The sequence below is a fragment of the Xenopus laevis genome, chromosome 1S (assembly GCF_017654675.1).
Source record: "Xenopus laevis strain J_2021 chromosome 1S, Xenopus_laevis_v10.1, whole genome shotgun sequence".
Classification (NCBI taxonomy): Eukaryota; Metazoa; Chordata; class Amphibia; order Anura; family Pipidae; genus Xenopus; species Xenopus laevis.
Genome location: NC_054372.1, coordinates 3,135,933 through 3,158,895, shown reverse-complemented (window position 1 = coordinate 3,158,895; position 22,963 = coordinate 3,135,933). Strand labels below are relative to the sequence as shown.

General features: G+C 42.5%; 1 protein-coding gene and 1 long non-coding RNA gene across 3 annotated transcripts in view; one reads left to right on the top strand and one right to left on the bottom strand.

The window, feature by feature from the left end:
• adam33.S (ADAM metallopeptidase domain 33 S homeolog) overlaps positions 1–22,963 on the top strand; it is a 52,256-nt gene that overhangs the window by 5,979 nt on the left and 23,314 nt on the right. For both annotated transcript variants that reach the window (XM_041579334.1, XM_041579335.1), the window contains exons 2-3: positions 4,794–4,873; positions 20,412–20,485. In XM_041579334.1, the coding sequence (XP_041435268.1) occupies positions 4,794–4,873; positions 20,412–20,485 (154 nt within the window). The remainder of the gene's footprint in view (positions 1–4,793; positions 4,874–20,411; positions 20,486–22,963) is intronic.
• The window catches only part of LOC108706480, a 37,644-nt gene continuing 34,531 nt past the window's right edge, over positions 19,851–22,963 (bottom strand). The window contains exon 4 of the long non-coding RNA XR_001934103.2: positions 19,851–20,465. This is a non-coding gene — a long non-coding RNA (uncharacterized LOC108706480). The remainder of the gene's footprint in view (positions 20,466–22,963) is intronic.

Here is a 22,963-nt window from a genome sequence, read left to right as displayed (position 1 = left end):
CAAAGCATCACCTTCGTTTTTATTCTGCTGTAACATTGCTGGTTCCAAATTCTCTGAGAAGCCCCCTAAGTGTCCGTGCAGCTGATGGAGAATGTGCCCGGTGTTTATTAAGGCCCGTGGCACACGGGGAGACTGGTAGTGTAGGACCAAAATTAGTGATGGGCGAATTTCTCTAGTTTCGGGTTCGCCTAAACATTTGTGAATTTCCCACAGAATTCACGAAATGCCAAAAAATCAGCAAATCTCGAAAATTGACACCCGCGTAAATTTTGACAGCCGCGTTAAAATCAATAGCCATCCCAATAGTGTTGACGCACAGTGGTTTTGACGCAAGTGACTTTTCGGACGCGCGTCCAAAATTTTTTGACGGCAGTGAATTTTCGCGGGAGTTTGACAAATGTATTCGCCCATCACTAGGCCAGAAGCAGCTGTTACATCAATTACGCAGAGTCTGAGCGGAAATCCCAGCAATAAACTGACGAGGCCACTTGGCTATTTGTGTCACAATCGACAGAGATTCCGGTTTCTTAAATATCGTAGGACTGTGACTTCCACTTGTTTTTCCTCTAGACTTTCAGCTCCGGCTGCTGAGAGAAAACAATGTTGTGCTTTTAGCTGCAAAACTGTAATAGAAAACGAATGAGCCTTCACTTTGCTTCATTCACACCAACGGGACATGTTTATTGTAAGGATTTTATTTGTATGTGCTTAGCACTCGCCTGATTAAAGGGGAAATAAGTGTTGAGACCCCATATCCTGTATATTGTTTAGTGTCCGCTGACGGCTTCATTCAGAAATTTATTCCCAATACTTCAAAAACAAACAAATAAGGATGTTAAAGGGGAAATACAAGCCCTTTGTTTAGAATGAACCGACTGTACTGCTCTGCAGCCTTTGTTTTATGTACAAATCTTTCCTGTTCTTTCGCTGAAACGTTGAAATTGAAGGAACTTTTATTTACCAACTTCCTGGATGTGCAGAGCAATCGGGTGGGAGTCGAACACAGTTAATAAAAACTGTGAATAATGATCTCCTCTTTATCTGTATGTCTATATTGTATATTTCAGCAACATTTAGGCACATTTTTATTTTGGCATTGACTTGCCCTTTAAATAACCAAGTTGCAGTGTAGTAATGGTGTCGTTGTGAAACTCCAAAGACTGACTCACTGTTCTACATTGAATCACAAAGATTTCCATCCGCAGCAACGGAGTCACCACTCAGAGTTCCCTGTATAACTCAGCCTGCAGCCTTGTGCCTTTATATGGTCACAGAACAACCCCTCAGTGACTTCTAATATCCTTATCATTTACAGTAGGGGGTACATTATCCCTTATAATACATGAGTGATACTCAGAGTTCCCTGTATAACTCAGCCTGCAGCCTTGTGCCTTTATATGGTCACAGAACCCCTCAGTGACTTCTAATATCCTTATCATTTACAGTAGGGGGTACATTATCCCTTATAATACATGAGTGATACTCAGAGTTCCCTTTATAACTCAGCCTGCAGCCTTGTGTCTTTATATGGTCACAGAACAACCCCTCAGTGACTTCTGTTGGGGGCACATTCTAATAAACAAACTGGCGTTGGTATTTTAACACAACTCCTTTGAATTATAATGTGAGTTTTGTTATTCACTATATTTATTGATATATTTTTGGTGTTTCTGTGTTACGTGGGAGTGTGTGGAGCAACACAGGGTAGAGTTATAGTTTGACAGAAGCCCAAGTACTTTTGTTGTTTTTTCTGTTGTGGCTGAAGAAGTTGAATTTGTGGCCATTGTTTAGTTGAACTGATTTGGCTTTAGGTGAAACAAGAATTGGAAAGATTCCAGAAGACGTATAAGTTGTTGTTACACACGTCCCACTCCGTGTTGTTGAACCGGGTGCTGAAACAAATGCACGGCTGTCCTACAACTAGAGGAGAACTTGTTGGCCTGAAGCCTGACTTACACTCAGGAGACAATTCAGGACTTTAATTAAAGGGGTTCATCAGATTTGGGTCAACATTCAGCATCATATTGAGAGAGATAGGAGAGGCCTGAATACAAAGAGGAGGAATAAAAAGCAGCAATAACAATACATTTGTAGCCTTACAGAGCATTTGTTTTTATTAAGATGGGGTCAGTGACCCCCATATGAAAGTTGGAAAGAATCAGAATAAGGCAAATCATTTCAAAAACTGTAAAAAAAAAAATAATGACAACCAATTGAAAAGTTGCTTAGAATTGGCCAATCTATAACATATTTAAAGTCAACTGAAAGGTGAGCCACCCCTTTAAAGGAGAAGGAAAGGCTAAAAGTAAGTAAGTTTTATCAGAAAGATCTATATAAATACACCAGTAAACCCTCAAAGTAATGTTGCTCTGAGTCCTCTGTCAAAAGAAACAGCACATTTCTTTCCTTCTATTGTGTACTCATGGGCTTCTGTATCAGACTAACTGTTTAAACCTCCAGGGCTAGGGCTTGAGCATGCTCAGTTTGCTTCTCTCCTCCCTGCTGCTGTAATCTGAGCCCAGAGCTATGAGTGAGCAGGGAGAGACTCAGACAGGAAGTGATGTCACACCAAGCTAATATGGCAGCTGCTATCCTAAACAAACAGAGAGCTTCTAGAACTGTTCATTCAGGTATGGTAAATCATTCTACAGAATAAATATAGCATTCTAGCTTGTACTATTGCAGCTAATTTATTGGCAATAAACTGCCTCAGTAGCTTTCCTTCTCCTTTAAGATCATTGCTTGGACTCGCTCTTGGGCATAGAAAGTATATTATTTGTGCTTGTGCATCTTTGTAACATAAATCAGTTGAGGTGAATAGACAGAGTGGTGGCAAATCACAGATATTCTGTCAGGTCTGAGTTCCATAAGTACAATAGGAAATTGACTCTGCCAAGTGGCCCATTAATAGAGGGATGTGACTCCCCAAATACAGAACTGCAGGAACACACTCTCGCACACTCTCTCTCACACTCTCATGCACTCTCACACACTCTTACACACTCTCTCTCACACTCTCACACACTCTCACGCACTCTTACACACTCTCACGCACTCTTACACACTCTCACACACTCTCACGCACTCTCACACACTCTAACACACTCTTATACACTCTCACACACTCTCACGCACTCTTACACACTCTCACACACTCTCTCTCACACTCTCATGCACTCTCACACACTCTCACACACTCTCACGCACTCTCACACACTCTAACACACTCTTATACACTCTCACACACTCTCACACACTCTCACACACTCTCACGCATTCTTTCACACTCTCACACACACTCTCTCTCACACTCTCACGCACTCTCTCACACTCTCACGCACTCTCACACACTCTCACACTCTCTCTCACGCACTCTCAAACACTCTCTCTCGCACTCTCACGCACTCTTACGCACTCTTACACACTCTCACACACTCTCACGCACTCTTACACACTCTCACACACTCTCTCTCACACACTCTCACGCACTCTTACACACTCTCACACACTCTCTCTCACACTCTCACGCACGCTCACGCACTCTTACACACTCTCTCTCATGCACTCTCACGCACTCTTACACACTCTCACACACTCTTACACACTCATATACACTCTTACACACTCTCACACACTCTCACGCACTCTTACACACTCTCACACACTCTCTCTCACACTCTCACGCACGCTCACGCACTCTTACACACTCTCTCTCATGCACTCTCACGCACTCTTACACACTCTCACACACTCTTACACACTCATATACACTCTTACACACTCTCACACACTCTCACGCACTCTCACGCACTCTCACACACTCTCTCTCTCACACTCTCACGCACTCTCACGCACTCTCTTTCTCACACTCTCACACACTCTTACACACTCTTACACACTCATATACACTCTCTCACACTCTCACACACTCTTACATACTCATATACACTCTCACACACTCTCACACACTCTTACACACTCTTACACACTCATATACACTCTCACACACTCTCACACACTCTTACATACTCATATACACTCTCACACACTCTCACACACTCTTACACACTCTTACACACTCAGCACAAACATGGCCCTTACTATACAAGGAGCCAGAGGGAGTCACTGCAGCTAAATATGACCAATGTTACAACAATGTGATGAATTGGGTTTGTCCTTCAATGATGCCCTTAACATCTACTGCCACAGAGAAGAAAAGACAGAAGAGGGTATAAAAGTTTTACCTGAATCTCAGGAAGTTGTATGCGACATTTGTGTCACCCATGTGACAGTGGCAACTGTCTAATCCTCCGGAGGAACCATTTATTTTATATATAGTAAACTCAGCTTAAACATGGGGCACATTTGTTCTAAAGAAATATGGGGGTTATGAACTTCTTACCTTCGCTGTTTTTCAAGTTTGTGGTTGGAGAGTTGGGGGTGTAGGAAACCAGTAGTTTTATCCTTCAGAAGCTTCTTGGAACGCACCTGCAATTATACAGTATATCAAGATTTTCTGTAAGATTGGGGGTGTTAAATCGGATATAATTGCTCAAGATACTGAGGCTCGTATCTAAATCATGACTACGGGGGTAAATATTGGGCTTCTAACCACCTTAAAGTGACAATATCATGATTGCAGCTCCCCAAGATGGAGATTCCCATGTTTAAAATCTAGGAGAGAAATGATACAACATCATAAAAGAAAATAACCTGACACCTTGTTTCCCCTCATACAAATGCAGATACGTTGATGACGTTTCTTTCATGATATTTGTTTGTTCACATGACAGGGACCCACCAAGGAGAACGGGTCACAGCCTTGTGGCTGCAGAATGGAAGAGCTGAGAGATCAGCAGATCTACTGGATAAGGTGATGTACAACATTACTCAGGAATTGTTTCATATTTAGCAAAGCTTTGTTGTGTTTGTAGAAGAGACAGTGTTGCATGACCAGGGGCAGCTGGGAAATTGCCAATATGTCTAGCCCCATCTCAGATTTCAAAATTAAATATAAAAACATCTGTTTGCTCTTTTGAGAAATGGATTTCAGTGCAGAATTCTGCTGGAGCAGCACTATTAACTGATGTATTTTGAAAAAAACATGTTTTCTGATGACGGGATCCCTTTAACTATAGAGGAAGCAGACCCCTACCCTCCGGGCCCCCCTGAAAATGCTTCCTCTATAGTTACGCCAGTGCTTGAATTGGAGTGAAAAAAGTGGAGGTAAGCTGTATGGTGAGTTTGCTTAAACAAGACCCTCCCATAACCATAAGCCACACCCATTGTTATAAAAAGCCTCGCGCACCAATACTGTCTGTATTCACCCACTTTAAACCAAACCATTTTGCACAGTTTGATGCCCAGTATGTAGAGATTTACCTGACCTGAAAATTGTGCATATGACTTTTCATGGCTGCCAGTTCAGCTTCTTCAAACAAACATGTATTGTGTGTCATAGCACAGCCCCATCATTTTCTATATTACCAAATATTATTTCATATATATCATTACCTATAATTCTATAATCTGCTGCAGTTTAATACTTTCAGTTTCTCTTTTTTGTTTCCCCTGTTTTCTTTTTCTCTCCTTTTCTCTATAACCCTCTCTGATGCCTCCACCTTCTTTCTCTATTTAACACTTCTTTATCTTTTCTACTTATCTCCCACCAATCTTCTCTCTCCTTTTATCCTCTATACATTTAACTATATTTTACTTCTGTATTTTATTTGCATGCAGAAGTAGAGAGGAGCAAAATAAAGTTCCGGGATTCAAAACTCTTGTGTCCCCACTGAGGGTATATCTACTGCGGATATGGTCACTTTCCCTTTATTGTACTCGCTAAACATGAATCCCTGTTCTAATTATCTACTGTAACACTTTATTAACCATCACCCACTGTCTCAGCTCCAATGCATGTGTTTGATAGAAAGGACAGACAATGGCCAAACAAGGGCATTTCCACATGTAATTCACACAATAAACACAAGGGATCTCCCCAGGGCCGGACTAGGGGTAGGCAGCAGAGTAGGCACGTGCCTAGGGTGCAAAGCTTGGGGACGCCAGGCACGTACCTTACACTGCTGCCTACCCCTAGTCCGGCTGAGTGAGTGCCGCTCGTCTGCAGTCCATGTGCCTGTTTGTGCGCATGCGCACGTACATGAGGGGGGGAGAGTGAACCTGAAGAGGTTGACGCAGCCGGTCAGCATGACACCGCCCTCGATCTCCCTACTTGGAATTTCCCCAGTGTCAGACTGGGGGGCCCAGGGCCCACCGGGGCTGATGTCTCAGGGCCCCCCCGAGTCCCAACCGGAACCGGCGATAGAGATCTCGGCAGCAAGGGCAGGGAGCGAGAGTCAGGGCCCACCAGGTTCTTTCCTGGCGGCCCACCGGGTTTTTTCCCGGCGGCCCACCGGCCCAGTCCGACCCTGAATTTCCCTCACATGCCACTTGTTTTCCCACTCTTAAACAGTCTGGAGTTGGACAGGGTGCTCAGATGCAGGGATTATTTCCGGAATCCTCTAATCCGACATGTTAGGGTTAGTTCCAGTGACTCCGCTGGTTGGAGAATCGGAATGGTGATGGAACTGATATCTGGGTAGATAAAAATCTTGTGGGGTCAAATAGGGTCTGTTAAAAGAGACCTCATCACCATCTCATCTCATACAGGCACCACTGGGCAGGTAGTGAGAAATCAACCAATCATATCACTGGCAACATAAAGATGGGGGCAGAGGTACGGCAGCTACTATAAGAATAGCAATTGCAGTATCAAGTTTAGAACAGCTGGATTGATGGTACATGTACTCTCACCTAAAGACATTTAGCTCAGTGTTCTTGTTTCTAATTGGAAGAAGTTTGAGACAATATCTGGTGTCTCGTTGGCTGGATCACTTATAATAGGCGCTTTCTCTGTCGGCATAAACAACAGAGGGAGTTGAGCCGAAGGGAAGCTGATGAGGGCGGAAGATCTGGTCATTAGAGGAAAAGTACATTGATGACGGTAGAGTCTTAACGATGGATCATTATCTGATATCTGTCTCTGCTGCTCTGACTCACAGCCCATCCCGCTTCCCTCCAGCCGTCACTCTACTCATTAGTGGAACTCACGCTGCACAGGACGATACCGGAGAAAACACGATTATCACATGAAATAGAGAGACGAGGAGCCTGATATGTGTTATGGGCTGATTTTACTGCATCTTAGTTTGTTAAGATAAAAATGTTTTTGTCCATGAGACGTGTGCCAACCTTCGTTCCTAGGGAGTTGGATTGTGGGATTTCCCAGCATGCACAGGGTGTAGCGAGAATTGACTTTCCCAGGACCCATACCCTCCCTTGTTCTATGGTTTCTTACACTGCTCTGTTCTTCATCCCCATGGAAAAACAAGACACGCCCGTGTGATAATCAGAGACAGATGGGTATAATCTCCTCTACAATAATAACCCCCTCCCTCATTCAACAATGACCTAAAAGAGAGGGAGACTCACGGCCATCCAGACATTTAGGGCTCCTCTTTATAGGAATTTTAAAAATACATATGTACTTATCCTCCAGGGCCAGTTACTATGGCTAGTCTCATCTGTTACCTACAGTATAGGGCCGATATCACACGTCCTTCCATTTGGGCTTGTGAACTCCGCCAAAGGTTGCCCAAACCTGACCAGCTGACTGACTGTAGGTCATTATAGTGTGTTAATTACTATGGGCTAATGAATATAATAAGCACAAAGGTAAATACACAGAACCCTAATGTCCAAGCTGTTTGGCCAGAGCCTCAGTTCACTGTAGCGAAAAACGAGGCCTGGAGTTATCTGCACAAACGGGATACAGAACTGAGCATGAGAAGATTGGGCCTCTTGCACCAAATGCAACATAATGGCCCAAGTGATTTCATTTGGTGTCCGATGTAGGTGCCATCTTGCTTCTGTCCAACACTGTCCGTTCTCAACTTTCCAGACGTCCTCGACTTGCTTTTCCAAGGAGTGGGGTCAGAACTCAAAGGGCCAGTAGGGCTGCTGCTTAAATAGTTATTTAACATAATTAAGGGGACAAATCTCATGGCTACAACTTCATTGTGACCTAATTGTACTTATTGCCCTCTGGCACAGAAGGAAACAATTGCTCTCTATTTGGATCATAGCAACCCCTCTGGAAGCAGATTCTACCCCTGCGCATGCATAAAGATAGATATAAGTGGAGCAATTGCTAACTGAGCACTGGGAGCACATATGGAAATGATTCCAAGTCTTTCTCTTGGTTCTCTCGTTCCCCTCCTCTTCCCAGCTCATGTCTGTCCAAACACGGCCCTGTTCTGTTCGCTGGAGCCTGCTGAGGGGATGTTATTGTGATCCTAAGGTTGGGAAGACTTTATTGCAACCAGATCCCCTACCCTGGGACCTTCTTACCATTCCTGATTTCCCTTTGCTTCAGTTTGATGCAAGAAACCATTTACTCGTGGGTTCTGCTTAACCCCTTCGCTTTCAAAATATGAGTCTTGTTGGATCCCTTCTTTAATTTGATAGGAAAGATTGTAGGTTTCTTCCAGGAATTCTTGTGATTATAAGGAAAGAGTCAACAAAATCCGGGTTTAGTGGCACAGCCTTTCCTCTTTGGAGGGTACCACAACGATAGCTCTCTAGATTGACTTTAAGGCTACCATTGCTTAACAAGTACTTGCAAATGTGCTCCCAGATAATAACAATAAAGGGCAGCTCCTGATGTAGGCTGTGCCTCATGATGCTCCATAACTTGCACATCTGTAGGTTATTGTTTGGTACCTACTGCCTCTTGCCTGCCTGCCCCTCTCCAATAGAGCTCCTAGCAGAACACACTGTTCAAAAAACGCCTTTTATTTGCAATGGCCACACTGTTGACAGACATGTTGCTATTATTATTATTATTATTAACATGTATTTATATAGCGCCAACATATTGCGTTGCTATACTATGTTTGACATTGAGAGCTGGGAGAAATTAAGGAGGAAGTTTTCTCTAGAATTATCTCTCAGGATGATGTAACTGATGACACTTAAAAACATTTTACAATGTGTCTTTATTCAAACCATGTACTGGCTTCAGGGGTCAGTGACCCGTTCCAACCTGCCATTTGTTTGTATATGAGAATGAAGGATGGTAGGAAAGGGCCTGAGCAATTGGGAAATGATCGGGGTCACTTGGGTGCAAAGAAGTCTTTATAGTGATCCCATGTCCGTACAGATCTGCAGTCCATCTTCCCTCTGCCCAACAAAGGATGAACCCGCGAGTACTGGTGTCACCAACATGTGACCCATGTGGCCGGCATCCTAAAGCTTCCCAAAAATAACAAATAAAAAAACAAACAAACCCATATGTTCAGGGCCGGACTGGGGGTAAAAAGCAGCCCGGGCAAAAAAATCATAGCAGCCCACGTGAACACGCAATGTTCTTGTACTCATCCACTCATATATTGGGGTAAAACTGCAAACAATTATGTGCATAAAGAGCTGCCTTTCTCAAAGAGTAACAAATAAAAAACAAACAAATACAAAAAGTATTGTAGAAATTATACCTATATTGGCTAACAATAAAAATACATTGCAAGCTTTCGGAGCACCAAGGTCCCTTCATCAGGCAAAATACCCTGTTAGCCAAAATAGGTATCACTTCTACAATACTTTTTGTATTTGTTTGTTTTTTTATTTGTTATTTTTGCTACTGGCTAACACGGTACCACAGTTTTTGTTTTGAGCTAAAGCTTCCCAAGAAATTCCCATTGCCTCCCTCCCCCAAGGTCTTGCACTTGTGTCGGGGAGTGGGATTAGTGCCCTCGTCTGCCAACCTCTCTCTGAAAGGCACATCTGTTAGTAATTAGGAGATTTTTTTCCCGTCTTGTCAAGCAAAGGGGAAGTCAAGCAAACCATTCCATGCTATGTTTGAAATGAGAATCCTTCTCTTAACTCGCATTGCTTCCGCAGCTGTTTTGGACAAAGTTTTGGATAAAGACATTTAATATGCAACGTGGTGACATGTTTAAGCGCAAGCTATTTATCAATTTATAGAGCTAGATATTCAGCCAGCCAAGTTGTTTAAGTGCAAAATGCCTGAGACGCCAACTCTTTCTTTTTCTTTTCCCAAGCCCATGGGGAACTGTAAATATCTGCAGTTAATGCTTGATGTTTTCCATGTTTGAGAGTTTCAATTTAGGGAAAGAACTAAACACAAAGTGGAGATAAATCCGTTCAGGTCACATAGTACTGGGTGATTCAGTTCTGTGCCAAGAGGAGAGATTTTGGACACTTAAGAGTTGGACGGATTCTGCCTTTGCCGCCATGAGGTGGTCTCACTTTTCAGACTATAGTAAGTATTTAGGAGTGCTCTACCCTCTTATATTCACCTGTGTAGGTCCAGGTGCTAAACTGGAGGACCTTTGCCTGCAAGCTGGGTCAAGTTTCACATCCAATGGAAAAAATCCAGTAGCACACCAGTAGTGTTGAAAAAATCTTCAGTGTTTTATTAGCCCATACATACACACAGAAGGGCAATGTTTCGGGCCCAACTGGACCCTTTATCAAGCCTATTCAGACTATACAGACATCCTAATGCTGACTTGGTTTCCTGATTTATTCCCACCGGGCATCTCAGACAAGAAGAATGGTATCCACAGAGATACTCCAGCCTCTCTCTCTGTTCTGAGGAACCTCTGGATAAAGTGTATTTATAAAAGCATAGTTAGCAGGTTAGGCTTGGGTGACCTGTTATAGCTGCATATTGCCCACCCCTGCTGTAGAGTTAGGGGTAGAGTTTTAACCTCTGTCAGGGTAATGTCTATAAGAGGATACTAGAACTTGTATATGCATCGTGGCACTTATCACTGAAGCCCCCTAGCCTACGGGGAGTGAGTGGTAGTCACATTGACATTCATGGATAGTTACATGGTAAATTAGGGTTGCAAGAAGGCATCTGTCCATCAAGTGCAGCCCTTCCATTTGATCCACAACGATCACTGACCCAAATTTAGAAGTGCACTTCTGTGTGGTTTCACTTCAGCTCGTGTGTGTTCAGTTGCTGGAGAGGATGGTGTCCTGGAAGAGCAGCTTAGATACTTGAGGCCTTCAGGGCAGAGGATTAGTGAAATAATGTGCACAGCATTCTCTAATAATCATTACAAGTTCATTGAATCAAGTCCAGCAGGCCAAGGTTGGCCAGTTCCCTACGATGATCTCAGTACTGAACAGAACACTAAGAACAGACGCTGTGCAGGGTAACAACTTGAGCTTTCACTGCCCAAAGAGAGGAATGTGCAGACAAACCTTCCATCAACCAGCCAAGAAAATGTCAGAACAATATGATTTGTATCTGAAGAGAAGAAATCCAGGCCCTAAAGCAGCTGCCCACCTGCACTTCCCTGGAATGGGAATAAGAGCCTGGCACTTCACCTGGCACTTCACCTGGCATGTACAGCATGGCCAACAATTCTTCCTGGGTTGGTACATTCCCACGGCTTGGGAACAGAAACTAGAACGCTAGCTCCGCTGGCCTAGTGATCATAATGACACAGAAGATGAGACATAGTTTATAGTAGATCTCTATGTAGGTTATGAGTAAACTTAAGGGGCTGTTCCTGCTGAATTATGCTTGGCTTAGTGCAATACCTATGCTATTAGCAAATGTATGGGGCTGTTATTGTGAAACCGTGCTTAGTATAGATGAATATGTGTGTTGGCATAGATTTAACGGATCTCTCTATACAAACTATGAGCAAACACAAGGTGTTGCATGATAATGCTATGACTGAACAATCTACTTTTTGCCTCAATGACTGCTGTAGGGGTAAAGACCACAGGAGGAGTAGATGATAAGAATGGTTGTGGTAAGGCAAATAAAGTCTACGGACTTGGAGACTTCTGACTTGGCAGTATATTGGCCTATGTATGGGGTCAAAATAATATCTCCACAACTTATATCTAGTGAGATAGGGGTGGCGAGGGCTTCATTTGGCTGTGGTTCTGCACAGGCCATTAATGTGACCCTATTTGTGGCCCACGTGGCGAAACAATTAGATCAGTCCAGTTTCGTTCACCACCTAGGTGACCAAAAAAGACGATGCCAAACAGGCAGGTCTTTAGTAAAGCAGAATAAAGGTGGTCATACACAAGATATAATCTTCTGACAGACTACGTGGGCAGCTTATTGGGTAGTGTATGTGGTCCCCCAATGGGCATCCCCCATTGATATGTAGCCAAAAATCTGCCAGATGTTGATCAGGCAAGTTTAAATCCGATTGGATTGAGGAATGCATTGGTTCGTTGATGTGGTCCTCGGTCCGACTGCCTGTATTCTCAGCAACGTGATCAACCTGATAAATTGGGAATAAATCCACTTGTTTGGCGACCTCTGCATTTATGGCCATCGTAAGTCGTTCCTGGGACAGACAAATAAACAAATGAGGACTTAAGGCACCCAACTATCACCTGAAACACAACGCTTGCCCCCCATTATTATAATTGTTCTAAATATTTACTGAAGTTTTTAATATTTGACTTGGAACATGCTCATAAATGTGGCCTTTTATGTGAACAATGACTGGCGAGAATCAGAGATTAAATCTTGGCGGAGGTCAATATAACCCTCACGTCTGTTTCCATTGATGACTTGGTTATTACATCTCCTCTGGCCTATGTGATACTGTACTTGTCATGTGATTTATTATCCCCCTCTCACACCGGCTTTTACCGATAACGTTTTATCTTGGTGTCAGCGGAGTTGTCTGTGCAAATATCATGACAATCAAATTTCATATTTTTATTGGAAAGTGTCAGAATTCCTTGAAAAAGATGCTGTGTGCCCAATGTCCTTGCTGGGTCACATTTCTAAACTCCAGCTAAAAACTCAGTAATATCAGCAATAACAAAAATTCTCTATACTTTGTTAAACTGCACCTCATGTTGTTCTAGTGCACACAGAATGTTGGCTGTTTCTATGCAAAGTATATTTTTAGCAAGAAATTCAGTATATTCCGAGGCATTTGCTTCCTTACTTTCTGAGGCACAAGATGGATTTTCACTGTGAGGTTTTGGAAAGCTCTGTAAGAAATAATATCATGGTCCCCATATAGTTTAATTAGGTTAAAAGCAGAGCTCATTATGTCTTATTACATGAGCTCCTCATCTTAATAGTTTCCTCATTTGAGCTCTTGTTCCATAAAACTGAGTTTGGATGATCTTTCATAAAACATGGAGGCAAAACAACACAGGCAAGATCATTCTGACCAATTGTAGCCAGTGAAATGGTCCAAGATGGCGGCGCCTATGACCCATGTGGGCCGACGCCAGCGCGATGACGTCACGCGCCCGGCAAGAAAGTGGAAAATATAATGACTTCCAGGTCACGGGTTCAAAGCCTGATTATAGGAATTGCTGAATTGTGTTCTTGGGTTTCCTAAATTTTTTCCTGGATTCCTCTGCTAGACCCTGATTCTGATTCTTGCTGACTGCCTTCTTGAACTCTTGCCTGAACTTGACTACGTTTACACCTGACCACTTTAGATACCGCAAACTTGGACTAATCCTTAAGCTTCCTCCTTGGTCCGGACTTCTCCACTAGGAGCCGATAAGCCCCTGACAAGTGGGACGATTTTTAGTCGTTCCTAATGTTTGAGGGCCATGTTATATTAACATTATGATGGAGCCCTTGTGCTGAACTGCAATTGCCAACATCTTGCCGCTGGCTGATATTTCCATTTTGGTGGACTTCGCCCCTGGTTGGCTTGGGCTTTGCTGGTCCAGTTATTTGGACAGGAATCTGCAGCAGGAACTGGGTTCTTTGAGTATTTCACAGAATTAGCGATAGCAAATGCGAATGTAATCACTGAATTTAATCTTCACTTCTCTTTTCTTAAATGAAGTTGTTGAGAACTGTACAACCCCTCCTTTCCTCCCTTAGTATATATAGTATATATATAGGATATATAGTGTAGTAGGATAATCTGAAGTTTGGTCTTGCTGACAAATCCAATTTATTTTGGTGGAACTATCTCAGATTGGATGGAACTAACTCATTGGAGGATAAAACAAAAGCTGAATAAGGGCTCTTACTCACGAGCGGTTGTAGTGCCGAACGCTGGTTGAGACGCAACATGCTGCATTTTTCGTGCGTTCGGCGCCTACATGCGCCTGTGTGAGTACAGCCCCATTGAAAAACGGAACGCAGGGGAGCGCAGTTACAACCGCTTGTGAGTAAGAGCCCTTAGACGAGGAGCCTGTCAGTGTAAAGGAAGGAAAGCGGGGGACTCCATATAAAGGCCATCTCTCCCACAATCATGGATACCTAGTGTGCTACCCTCCAGCAACTCCCTATGTCGGGATGTTAAGGTTAGCTGCAGGATAAAATTCTGTAATATTTCAGATTGGATGAAACTAACTCATTGGAGGATAATACAAAAACCAAATTAGATGAGGAGCCTGTCAGTGTAAAGGCAGGAAAGCTGGGGACTCCATATAAAGGCCATGTCACCCATAATCTCCATATAAAGGCCATGTCCCCCATAATCTCCATATAAAGGCCATGTCACCCATAATCTCCATATAAAGGCCATGTCCCCCATAATCTCCATATAAAGGCCATGTCCCCCATAATCTCCATATAAAAGACATGTCACCCATAATCTCCATATAAAAGACATGTCACCCATAATCTCCATATAAAGGCCATGTCACCCATAATCTCCATATAAAGGCCATGTCACCCATAATCTCCATATAAAGGCCATGTCACCCATAATCTCCATATAAAGGCCATGTCACCCATAATCTCCATATAAAGGCCATGTCACCCATAATCTCCATATAAAGGCCATGCCACCCATAATCTCCATATAAAGGCCATGCCACCCATAATCTCCATATAAAGGCCATGTCACCCATAATCTCCATATAAAGGCCATGTCACCCATAATCTCCATATAAAGGCCATGTCACCCATAATCTCCATATAAAAGACATGTCACCCATAATCTCCATATAAAGGCCATGTCCCCCATAATCTCCATATAAAGGCCATGTCACCCATAATCTCCATATAAAGGCCATGTCACCCATAATCTCCATATAAAGGCCATGCCACCCATAATCTCCATATAAAGGCCATGCCACCCATAATCTCCATATAAAGGCCATGTCACCCATAATCTCCATATAAAGGCCATGTCACCCATAATCTCCATATAAAGGCCATGTCACCCATAATCTCCATATAAAAGACATGTCACCCATAATCTCCATATAAAGGCCATGTCCCCCATAATCTCCATATAAAGGCCATGTCACCCATAATCTCCATATAAAAGACATGTCACCCATAATCTCCATATAAAGGCCATGTCACCCATAATCATGTTGGATGTTGAGATTAGCTGCAAATTCTGTAATACTAACCATGTAGACAATAATCATTTTTGGGGCCCATCTGAGGTTCCACACGTAGAGCTGCCCTGCATTGTTCCCACACTTGAAAGTCATGGCTGTTCTTGAAAAGATTCCTTCAGTAATTCTTCCAGCAATGTAGGGAAAATCCCCCTCTACCAATAAGAACTTGGCTTTTGCTCTCAGGAACTTTCTCCTCTTTTCTTGAGTCTGTTAATCTTCATTGTCTTTATTTTATCCTTACAGTGTAAATCATTGCCTGATCCTATATAAATACAGACATATATACTGTACTGGGGCATCTAATGCTCACACTGTGATTTCATTGTATTTCTCCCAACTGTCAGACAGGGCAGCTGAGCGACAATGTGATACAGTGAGGGGTATTAATTAGCCTTGTCTGGTGCCCATATTGGGATATAAATTGGCCGCTCCATTACTCGCCCAGACACAAAACCAAGCTCTGAGCATTTCAATGAAATGAGTAAAAGTGCTGGAAATAACCCAATGTTGTTACTCAGAGTTAACCCTTGCACAATCACTCGCTGATGAAATCTGTTTAGGAATAAAGAATGATTCAAAAAATGAAATACTAGACCTTTTTGGTCCATTTGACTCCTGTGTTGTTAATCCGGCAGCATCTTGTGAACATATATTTGTTATTATAATGGTCTGATTGGCTTCAGGATGATTAGCCCCCATGAAGGTTCTAATGTTCTTATTTGGGTAAAGCTTTTGCTCTAGTAGTCGTAACATTCTAATACTTTGAAGGAATACAGGTTAACCCTAACCCTGATTGGCTACCAGTTGGTCTAGACTTGAACGGGTCCTAATGTTCTGGTTTGCTAGTCCAGTGCTGTTTTAATATTTACATAGAAAGTCAGTATTTAGTGGGCTGGTGGGGGCTGTTTGGGCCTCTGTGTAGCTTAAATGCCAGGGCCTATTTTAGTTCTCAGTCCGGACCTGACAGTAAGCTCCAGTATATGGCAGTTAGCAGAACTTGTCCCCGAGCTGCCGCACAGCTTGTACAACGGGCAGTACAAAGACTTGGAGGAAAGAGTTAAGCGGCATTACAGGATCATTGTGGAGTAAAGTGGAGAGAGTTGAGGCACAAAAAGAAAACAAGACTAAAGTAGAACTATACAAAGTGACACCTGCCAGAGCTAAATAGCAGCAGCCACTGATTTTCTTCCTGTTGCAGAAAAACTCTATAAAACCAGGAACCTCCCGACTGACCCAACATTTACTGAATTCAACCAAAATCCCATCCCCTTGGCTGCCCCTTACTCTGCACATCTGAGGCCTCTCTTTTAGCTGCTCCTTTTTATTTATCAATAGTTCTTCATAATGGAACATTCAGCACCTGGCACGTTCAGTATAAAGTATGTTATAGAATGGCCAATTCTGAGCAACTTTCCTGTTGGTCTTCATTATATATTTTGTATAGTTTTTTTGTAATTATTTGCCCTTTACTCTTTCCAGCTTTCAAATGGGGGTCACTGACCCCATCTAAATAAAAACAAATACTCTGTAAGGCTACAAATGTATTGTTATTGTTATTTTTTATTACTCCTCTTTCTATTCAGGCCTCTCCTATTCATATTCCAGTCTCTTATTCAACTCAGTTGCTCCCCAGATAAATGAATTTACTCCAATTGTCACATTGTGCATCACTGTCTGCTGAACGACACCCACTGCACCCACTGCACCCCACACCCATCACATGCACTGGCTCCAACATACACTGAGACTCTCATCTGAACAGATTCTCTTCTTCTTCTGCCTCAATACAGCTTTCAACTAGGGGTCACTGACCCCATCTGAAAAAACAATACTCTGTGGCTACAAATGGTTATTGGTGCTTTTAATTACTCCTCTTTCTATCCAGGCCTCTCTTATTTAGATTCCAGTCTCTTATTCAAATCAGTGCATGGTTGCTAGGGAAAATTAGGACCCTAGCAACCAGATGGCTGAAATTGCAAACTGGAGAGCTGCTGAATAAAAAGCTAAATAAGTCAAAACCACAAATAATAAAAAATGAAAACCAATTGCAAATTGTCTCAGACTATCCCTCTCTACATCCTACTGACAGTTAACTCAAAGGTGAACAACCCTCTTTAACCTCTTCATTCCTGCCTGCAAAACAACACAAGCCTCCAATCCATTATCACAGACATGAGTAGTACTGAGGGGATATGTATGTATATATATATATTTGTGTAGCGCTGTATAGTGCAAATCACACTTCAGAGCTGCAGGAGGGACATGTCAGTGTGATACATTACATTATATATACAGAAGTGCTGGGGACATTGCTATGGACGGCAGCCAGTACAGCAGGAGTTAAACCAGCAGGACTTTGATGTTTGGGTCAGTCTAATTCGGGACATTCCTGGCGCAGCGAGAGGAAATAAAACTGCTCATTACTGTACCCCCAAAACACATAATTAGAGATAATATTATCCCAGACGAGACGCAAATAACATGTCGTGTTCTATTCTCACTATATCACTGGCCAACAAATTCCCTCTTTGCTGAGCAGACACTTCTATTCTCCCTCTTACTTTCCCATACGGCTTCCCCACAGCTTTCGTTTTCCTCCCAATGGGAACAATCGCTCAATAAACTAATAAGAGAAGATACTAAGTCTGTGATTGGCAGACACATAGATGGGACACAACATCTGTTGGAATTTTAGGATACGCTTAAAGTGACGGTACTGTATATTTCTTAGGGATGCACCAAAGCCACTATTTTGGATTCGGCCAAACCCCCGAATCCTTCGGGAAAGATTTAGCCGAATACCGAACTGAATCCAAATCCTAATTTGCATATGCAAATTAGGGGTGGGAAGGGGAAAACATTTTTTACTTCCTTGTTTCTTGACAATTTCCCTCCCCTAATTTGCATATGCAAATTAGGATTTGGATTCGCTTTGGCCGACAGAATCCTGCTTGAAAAAGCCAAATCTTGCCGAATCCCGAACCGAATCCTGGATTCAGTGCATCCCTAATATTTCTATAGTCAACCTGTGCCGTGGACTCACGTAGGATAATGTGAATAATTAAACACCTCCCAACATTTTGGAAACAGAAAGAAAAGCATGTTGACCACGCCCATGTTGTGGCCACACCCCCTAATTACCATGTCCATTTTACAAAATTTGGCAGGTTATGAAAGTTTGAACACATTTCTGTGTTTTTTATGTGTTATTACAGTTTTTCTAATGAAGGTGAATTTCCCTTTAAAAGACCAATAACATACGGTAATTGTTTTGTTTTTAAATTTGTTTCTACTTAACGAAAAAAAAACACCAAGGCAGTTTTAGCTTTCAATTCTCAAAGTGTTTATTAAGAAAGTACTTAGCGATTCTCTGCTTGCGCTCCTCTTCAGAAATGGCGTAAGGGCGACGATCCATCGCGTGGCGCTCCATTTCTCCTCCCTGGCTATTTCTTATAGAGATTGGCGACCAATCTCCCCGAATGCCTTCCCTCACTCTGCGCTGGCTAGAATGAAAAATTGCCGGCACTAATCACACCCGCGATTAGTTTTCCGAAGTTGCCTCACGAGGAAACTTCGGGCGACTTCGGAAAAAGAATCCGATTTTTCATGAGTGAGGGAAGGCGTTCAGGAGATTGGTAGCCGCAAAGTCGAGGCGATTAGTCGACAGGTGACTAAATCTCCCCGAATCGCCCAGTGTGTCCTTACCATAAGGCAAATAACTTTAAACCAAACACAGAATTCCTTGTTAATGAGTAATAACTGCTGATATGTGTGGCCTGCACACAGCCCTAGGGAAAGGCTGCTTTATTTAAAGGAGAACTAAACCCTAAAAATGAATGTGGCTAAAAATGTCCTATTTTATATAGTGAACTAATTGCACAAGGCTAAAGTTTGAGCTTGTCAATAGCAGCAATGATCCAGGACTTCAAACTTGTCACAGGGGGTCACCATCTTGGAAAGTGTCTGTGACACTCACATGCTCAGTGGGCTCTGATTGGCTGTTGAGAAGCTAAGCTTAGGGCTCGTCACTAATTATCCAGCAGCAGAAAATGAGCTTCCCTTGCTGTAATATAAGCTGATGCTACAGGTTTGCTGATTATTCAATTCTGATGCTAATTGCACTGGTTTCTGTGCTGCCATGTAGTAATTATGTGTATTAATTACTAATCAGCCTTATATTGTGACATTTCTATTCTATGTGTACTGTATATTGTGAGTGGGTCCCTAAGCTCAGTAAGTGACAGCAGCACAGAGCATGTGAATCAGTGAATCAGCAGAAAAGAAGATGGGGAGCTACTGGGGCATCTTTGGAGACACAGATCTTCACTGCTAAAGGGCTGTGGTTGCCTTGGGCTGGTACAGAAGCACAAAACATCATGTACAACATTTCTATACTACTTTTTTAGTTAAGGTTTAATTCTTCTTTAATTAAGGTGCCTTCACAAGGGTAGGTACTGAGCCATTCGTGGCAATATTTAAAGGCTATTGACCTGTGGAGTCAGTATGAGATTGAGCCTTATTCAGATATCAGTTGGTTGAGAAGTCTTGTGTACTGAGAAATACTGAAGTGATCTTTGTATATTGTCACAATTTTGCAAGAAACTCAGGACAGAATTCAGCGAGAAAGATCAGATAAATGATCAGGAATAAAGATCCGATTGTTTCATTAGCTTTTAGCTGGGAGGAGGCACAGCAATTTGGACAATACAGTCCTACAAAATTAGGACGGTAACATATATCAACCAATAAGATGTTTTCTTTTATTATGGTAACTGTATCCGATCACTAAATGCTGAACCTGCTGCTGATACAAATGATTTGTTTCTGTATAAACAGAAGAGCTTCTATAGGAAACCTGCGACCCCTTCAGTTGTAGGAGTGGGATGATGTACAAAACATACAGGGCTACAGGGAGCCACCAAGGCTTTAATCCTATTTATGCCATTGTGCTTTTCAAAGAAAAGATTTATTACTGGTTATTTTATTTTTCTTTATGTTTAATACAGGGGACTCCAGACCGGGGAGAGATACTGGTGTCATCAGAAGGAAGGCAGTTCACCCTGAAAGTGGAGAGAAATCAGTAGGTTTTCATGTGCTTTTCACTAACCCAGATAAAAACAGATAATAATACAATAATAATAATAATAATAATAATAATACACAAATTGAGCAGCTGATCAGGGGTAAGTTCACTGCAGTCAGGGGTGGATCAGATCACAATTGCAGGACTGTGGTGCAAGAGCTCCCACTAGTGGCCACTGCTCTTATAGATGAGAATCGGAGCAATTGTGCAAAACTTTACCTGACACGGCATTTATTCTGCTCATAATGTTTGTACTGAGAAATCAATGTACTTGGTTGGGTGTTCTATATTTACAATCCTATCAATGACAGGTGTATAAGACCTGGTTTTGGTTTAGGTTATTCCATGGAGTTATAAATCTCTATTGCAAGCAGTGCCGCCCCAGTTTCTGTGCAAACCCTGTGTAATTCTCCTTCCCACACATGTACATAACAAAGTAGGGATGCACCGAATCCACGATTTTGGATCAACCAAACCCCCGAATCCTTCGCGAAAGATTTGGCCGAATACCGAACCGAATCTGAATCCTAATTTACATATGCAAATTAGGGGTTGGAAGGGGAAAACATTTTTTACTTCTTTGTTTTGTGACAAAAAATCACGTGATTTCCCTCTCCGCCCCTAATTTGCATATGCAAATTCGGATTCGGTTCAGCCAGGCAGAAGGATTCGGCCGAATCCTGCTGAAAAAGGCCGAATCACGAACCGAATCCTGGATTTGGTCGTTCACCTTCCAAACACTTTTTTCAGTTCAATTGTTTTCAGATTGTTCCCCAGAAATAGACTTTTTTTTTCAATTACCTTCCATTTATTATTTTAAAGTATAATGTCGGTGTCTCTGGTGTTTGAGTGACAGCTCAGTAATTCAGGTGCAGATTCTGTTACAATTTCACAACATTGAGTTGATCCATTTCTCAGCAGCATCTCTGGAGTATCAGTAACTATTGTATCAAGTCTAACAGCTGCCTGTAATGATACCCAGGGATAATGCTCAGCAGGGACAAAGAGAAGAAATGGATCAACTAAATGTATCAATTTAGAACAGTTTACAGGGTCGGCGACCCCCAATCCCAGAGCTGCTTTAGAAGGTGAAAAATGACACTTTACACTTCAATATAACAATCACACATAGAAAGTAATTGTAAAAAGTCTTTATTTCTGGGGAACAATCTGAAAGCAACTGAACTGAAAAGTGTTTGAAGGTGAACGATCCCTTTAACAGACAGACCCCATTCCTGTACGTTACTGCGCACAAAGAGGCATCGCCATTTACTTTACCAGTATTTTCTACAGGTAGAGAAAAATCATTGTGTCCCATTAAACTCCAGTTTATGAGAGGAATATTAATTTACTGAAAGGTTGGAATAAACCATCACCTGGACTGCAATGAGTACTTCCTTCTCAAGCTGCAAGTAATGAGTGGAAACCAATTCCTTAAAGGAGAACTAAACCCCCTTGCTACTAAAAACCTCTACCCTCCATGGCCCCCCCCGCACAATTAAATGCCCCTAAGTTGGTAATTACCCCTCATAGCAGAGTCAGTGATTCAGAGCTCACGGGCGCCATCTTCAGCGCTTCAGGAATATACAGTAAGTAAGCGCCGTATTCTGGTCCTGAACAACTGCGCATGCGCGAAAACCACGAAAATCGCAGAAGGGACCCAAAGATTAGCAAAGCACCGAAAAATGGCACCCGTGAGCTCCGCTGACTCTGCAATGAGGGGTAATTAGCAACATAGGGGCATTTACTTGTGTGAACACCTGTGCCGGGGTGAGCAGAGAGGGGGGACTATGGGGAGTAGGGGTTTTTATTAGCAAGGGGGTTTAGTTCTCCTTTAAGGTGGCCATAGACAAAAGATGTTTCCAAGAAAGATTATTCATTTCAATAAACATTGAGCTGAATCCTCAGAAATTAATATCGGTGCGTGTATGGCCATCTTTAATGTGAGCTCTGCAGACTCCCCCTAGCAGGGAACTATGGGGCAAATTCACTAAGCACCGAAGTGCCAAACGCAAGCGTTACTTCGCTAGCGTTTGGCATTTTCGTTACTGCGCAAATTCACTAACGAACGCTGGCGTAGATCGCTAGTGTAAATTCGCACCCTTACGCTACGGACGTAACTACGCAAATTCACTAACGCGCGCAGTGTACTGAACGCTACCTTTTACGCTAGACTTCCTTCGCCACCTCAGACCTGGTGAAGCGCAATAGAGTAGATAGGGATTGCTTCAAAAAAAGTCAAAATGTTTTCTAAGTCCCAAAAAAACGCTGGCGTGTTTTCTACATTATGGGTGATAGGCTGAAAAAGATCGAAAAATTTTTTGGGGCTCCCCTCCTTCCCCCCTACATTTCCTGACTCATGGCAACTTACCTATACAGTGGGCACATGTGTAGGGCAAAATAAACATTTTTATTTGATGTTTTGAAGGTTTTCCAGGCATTTGTAGTGCTGATACGTATTCCTCCATTGAAATT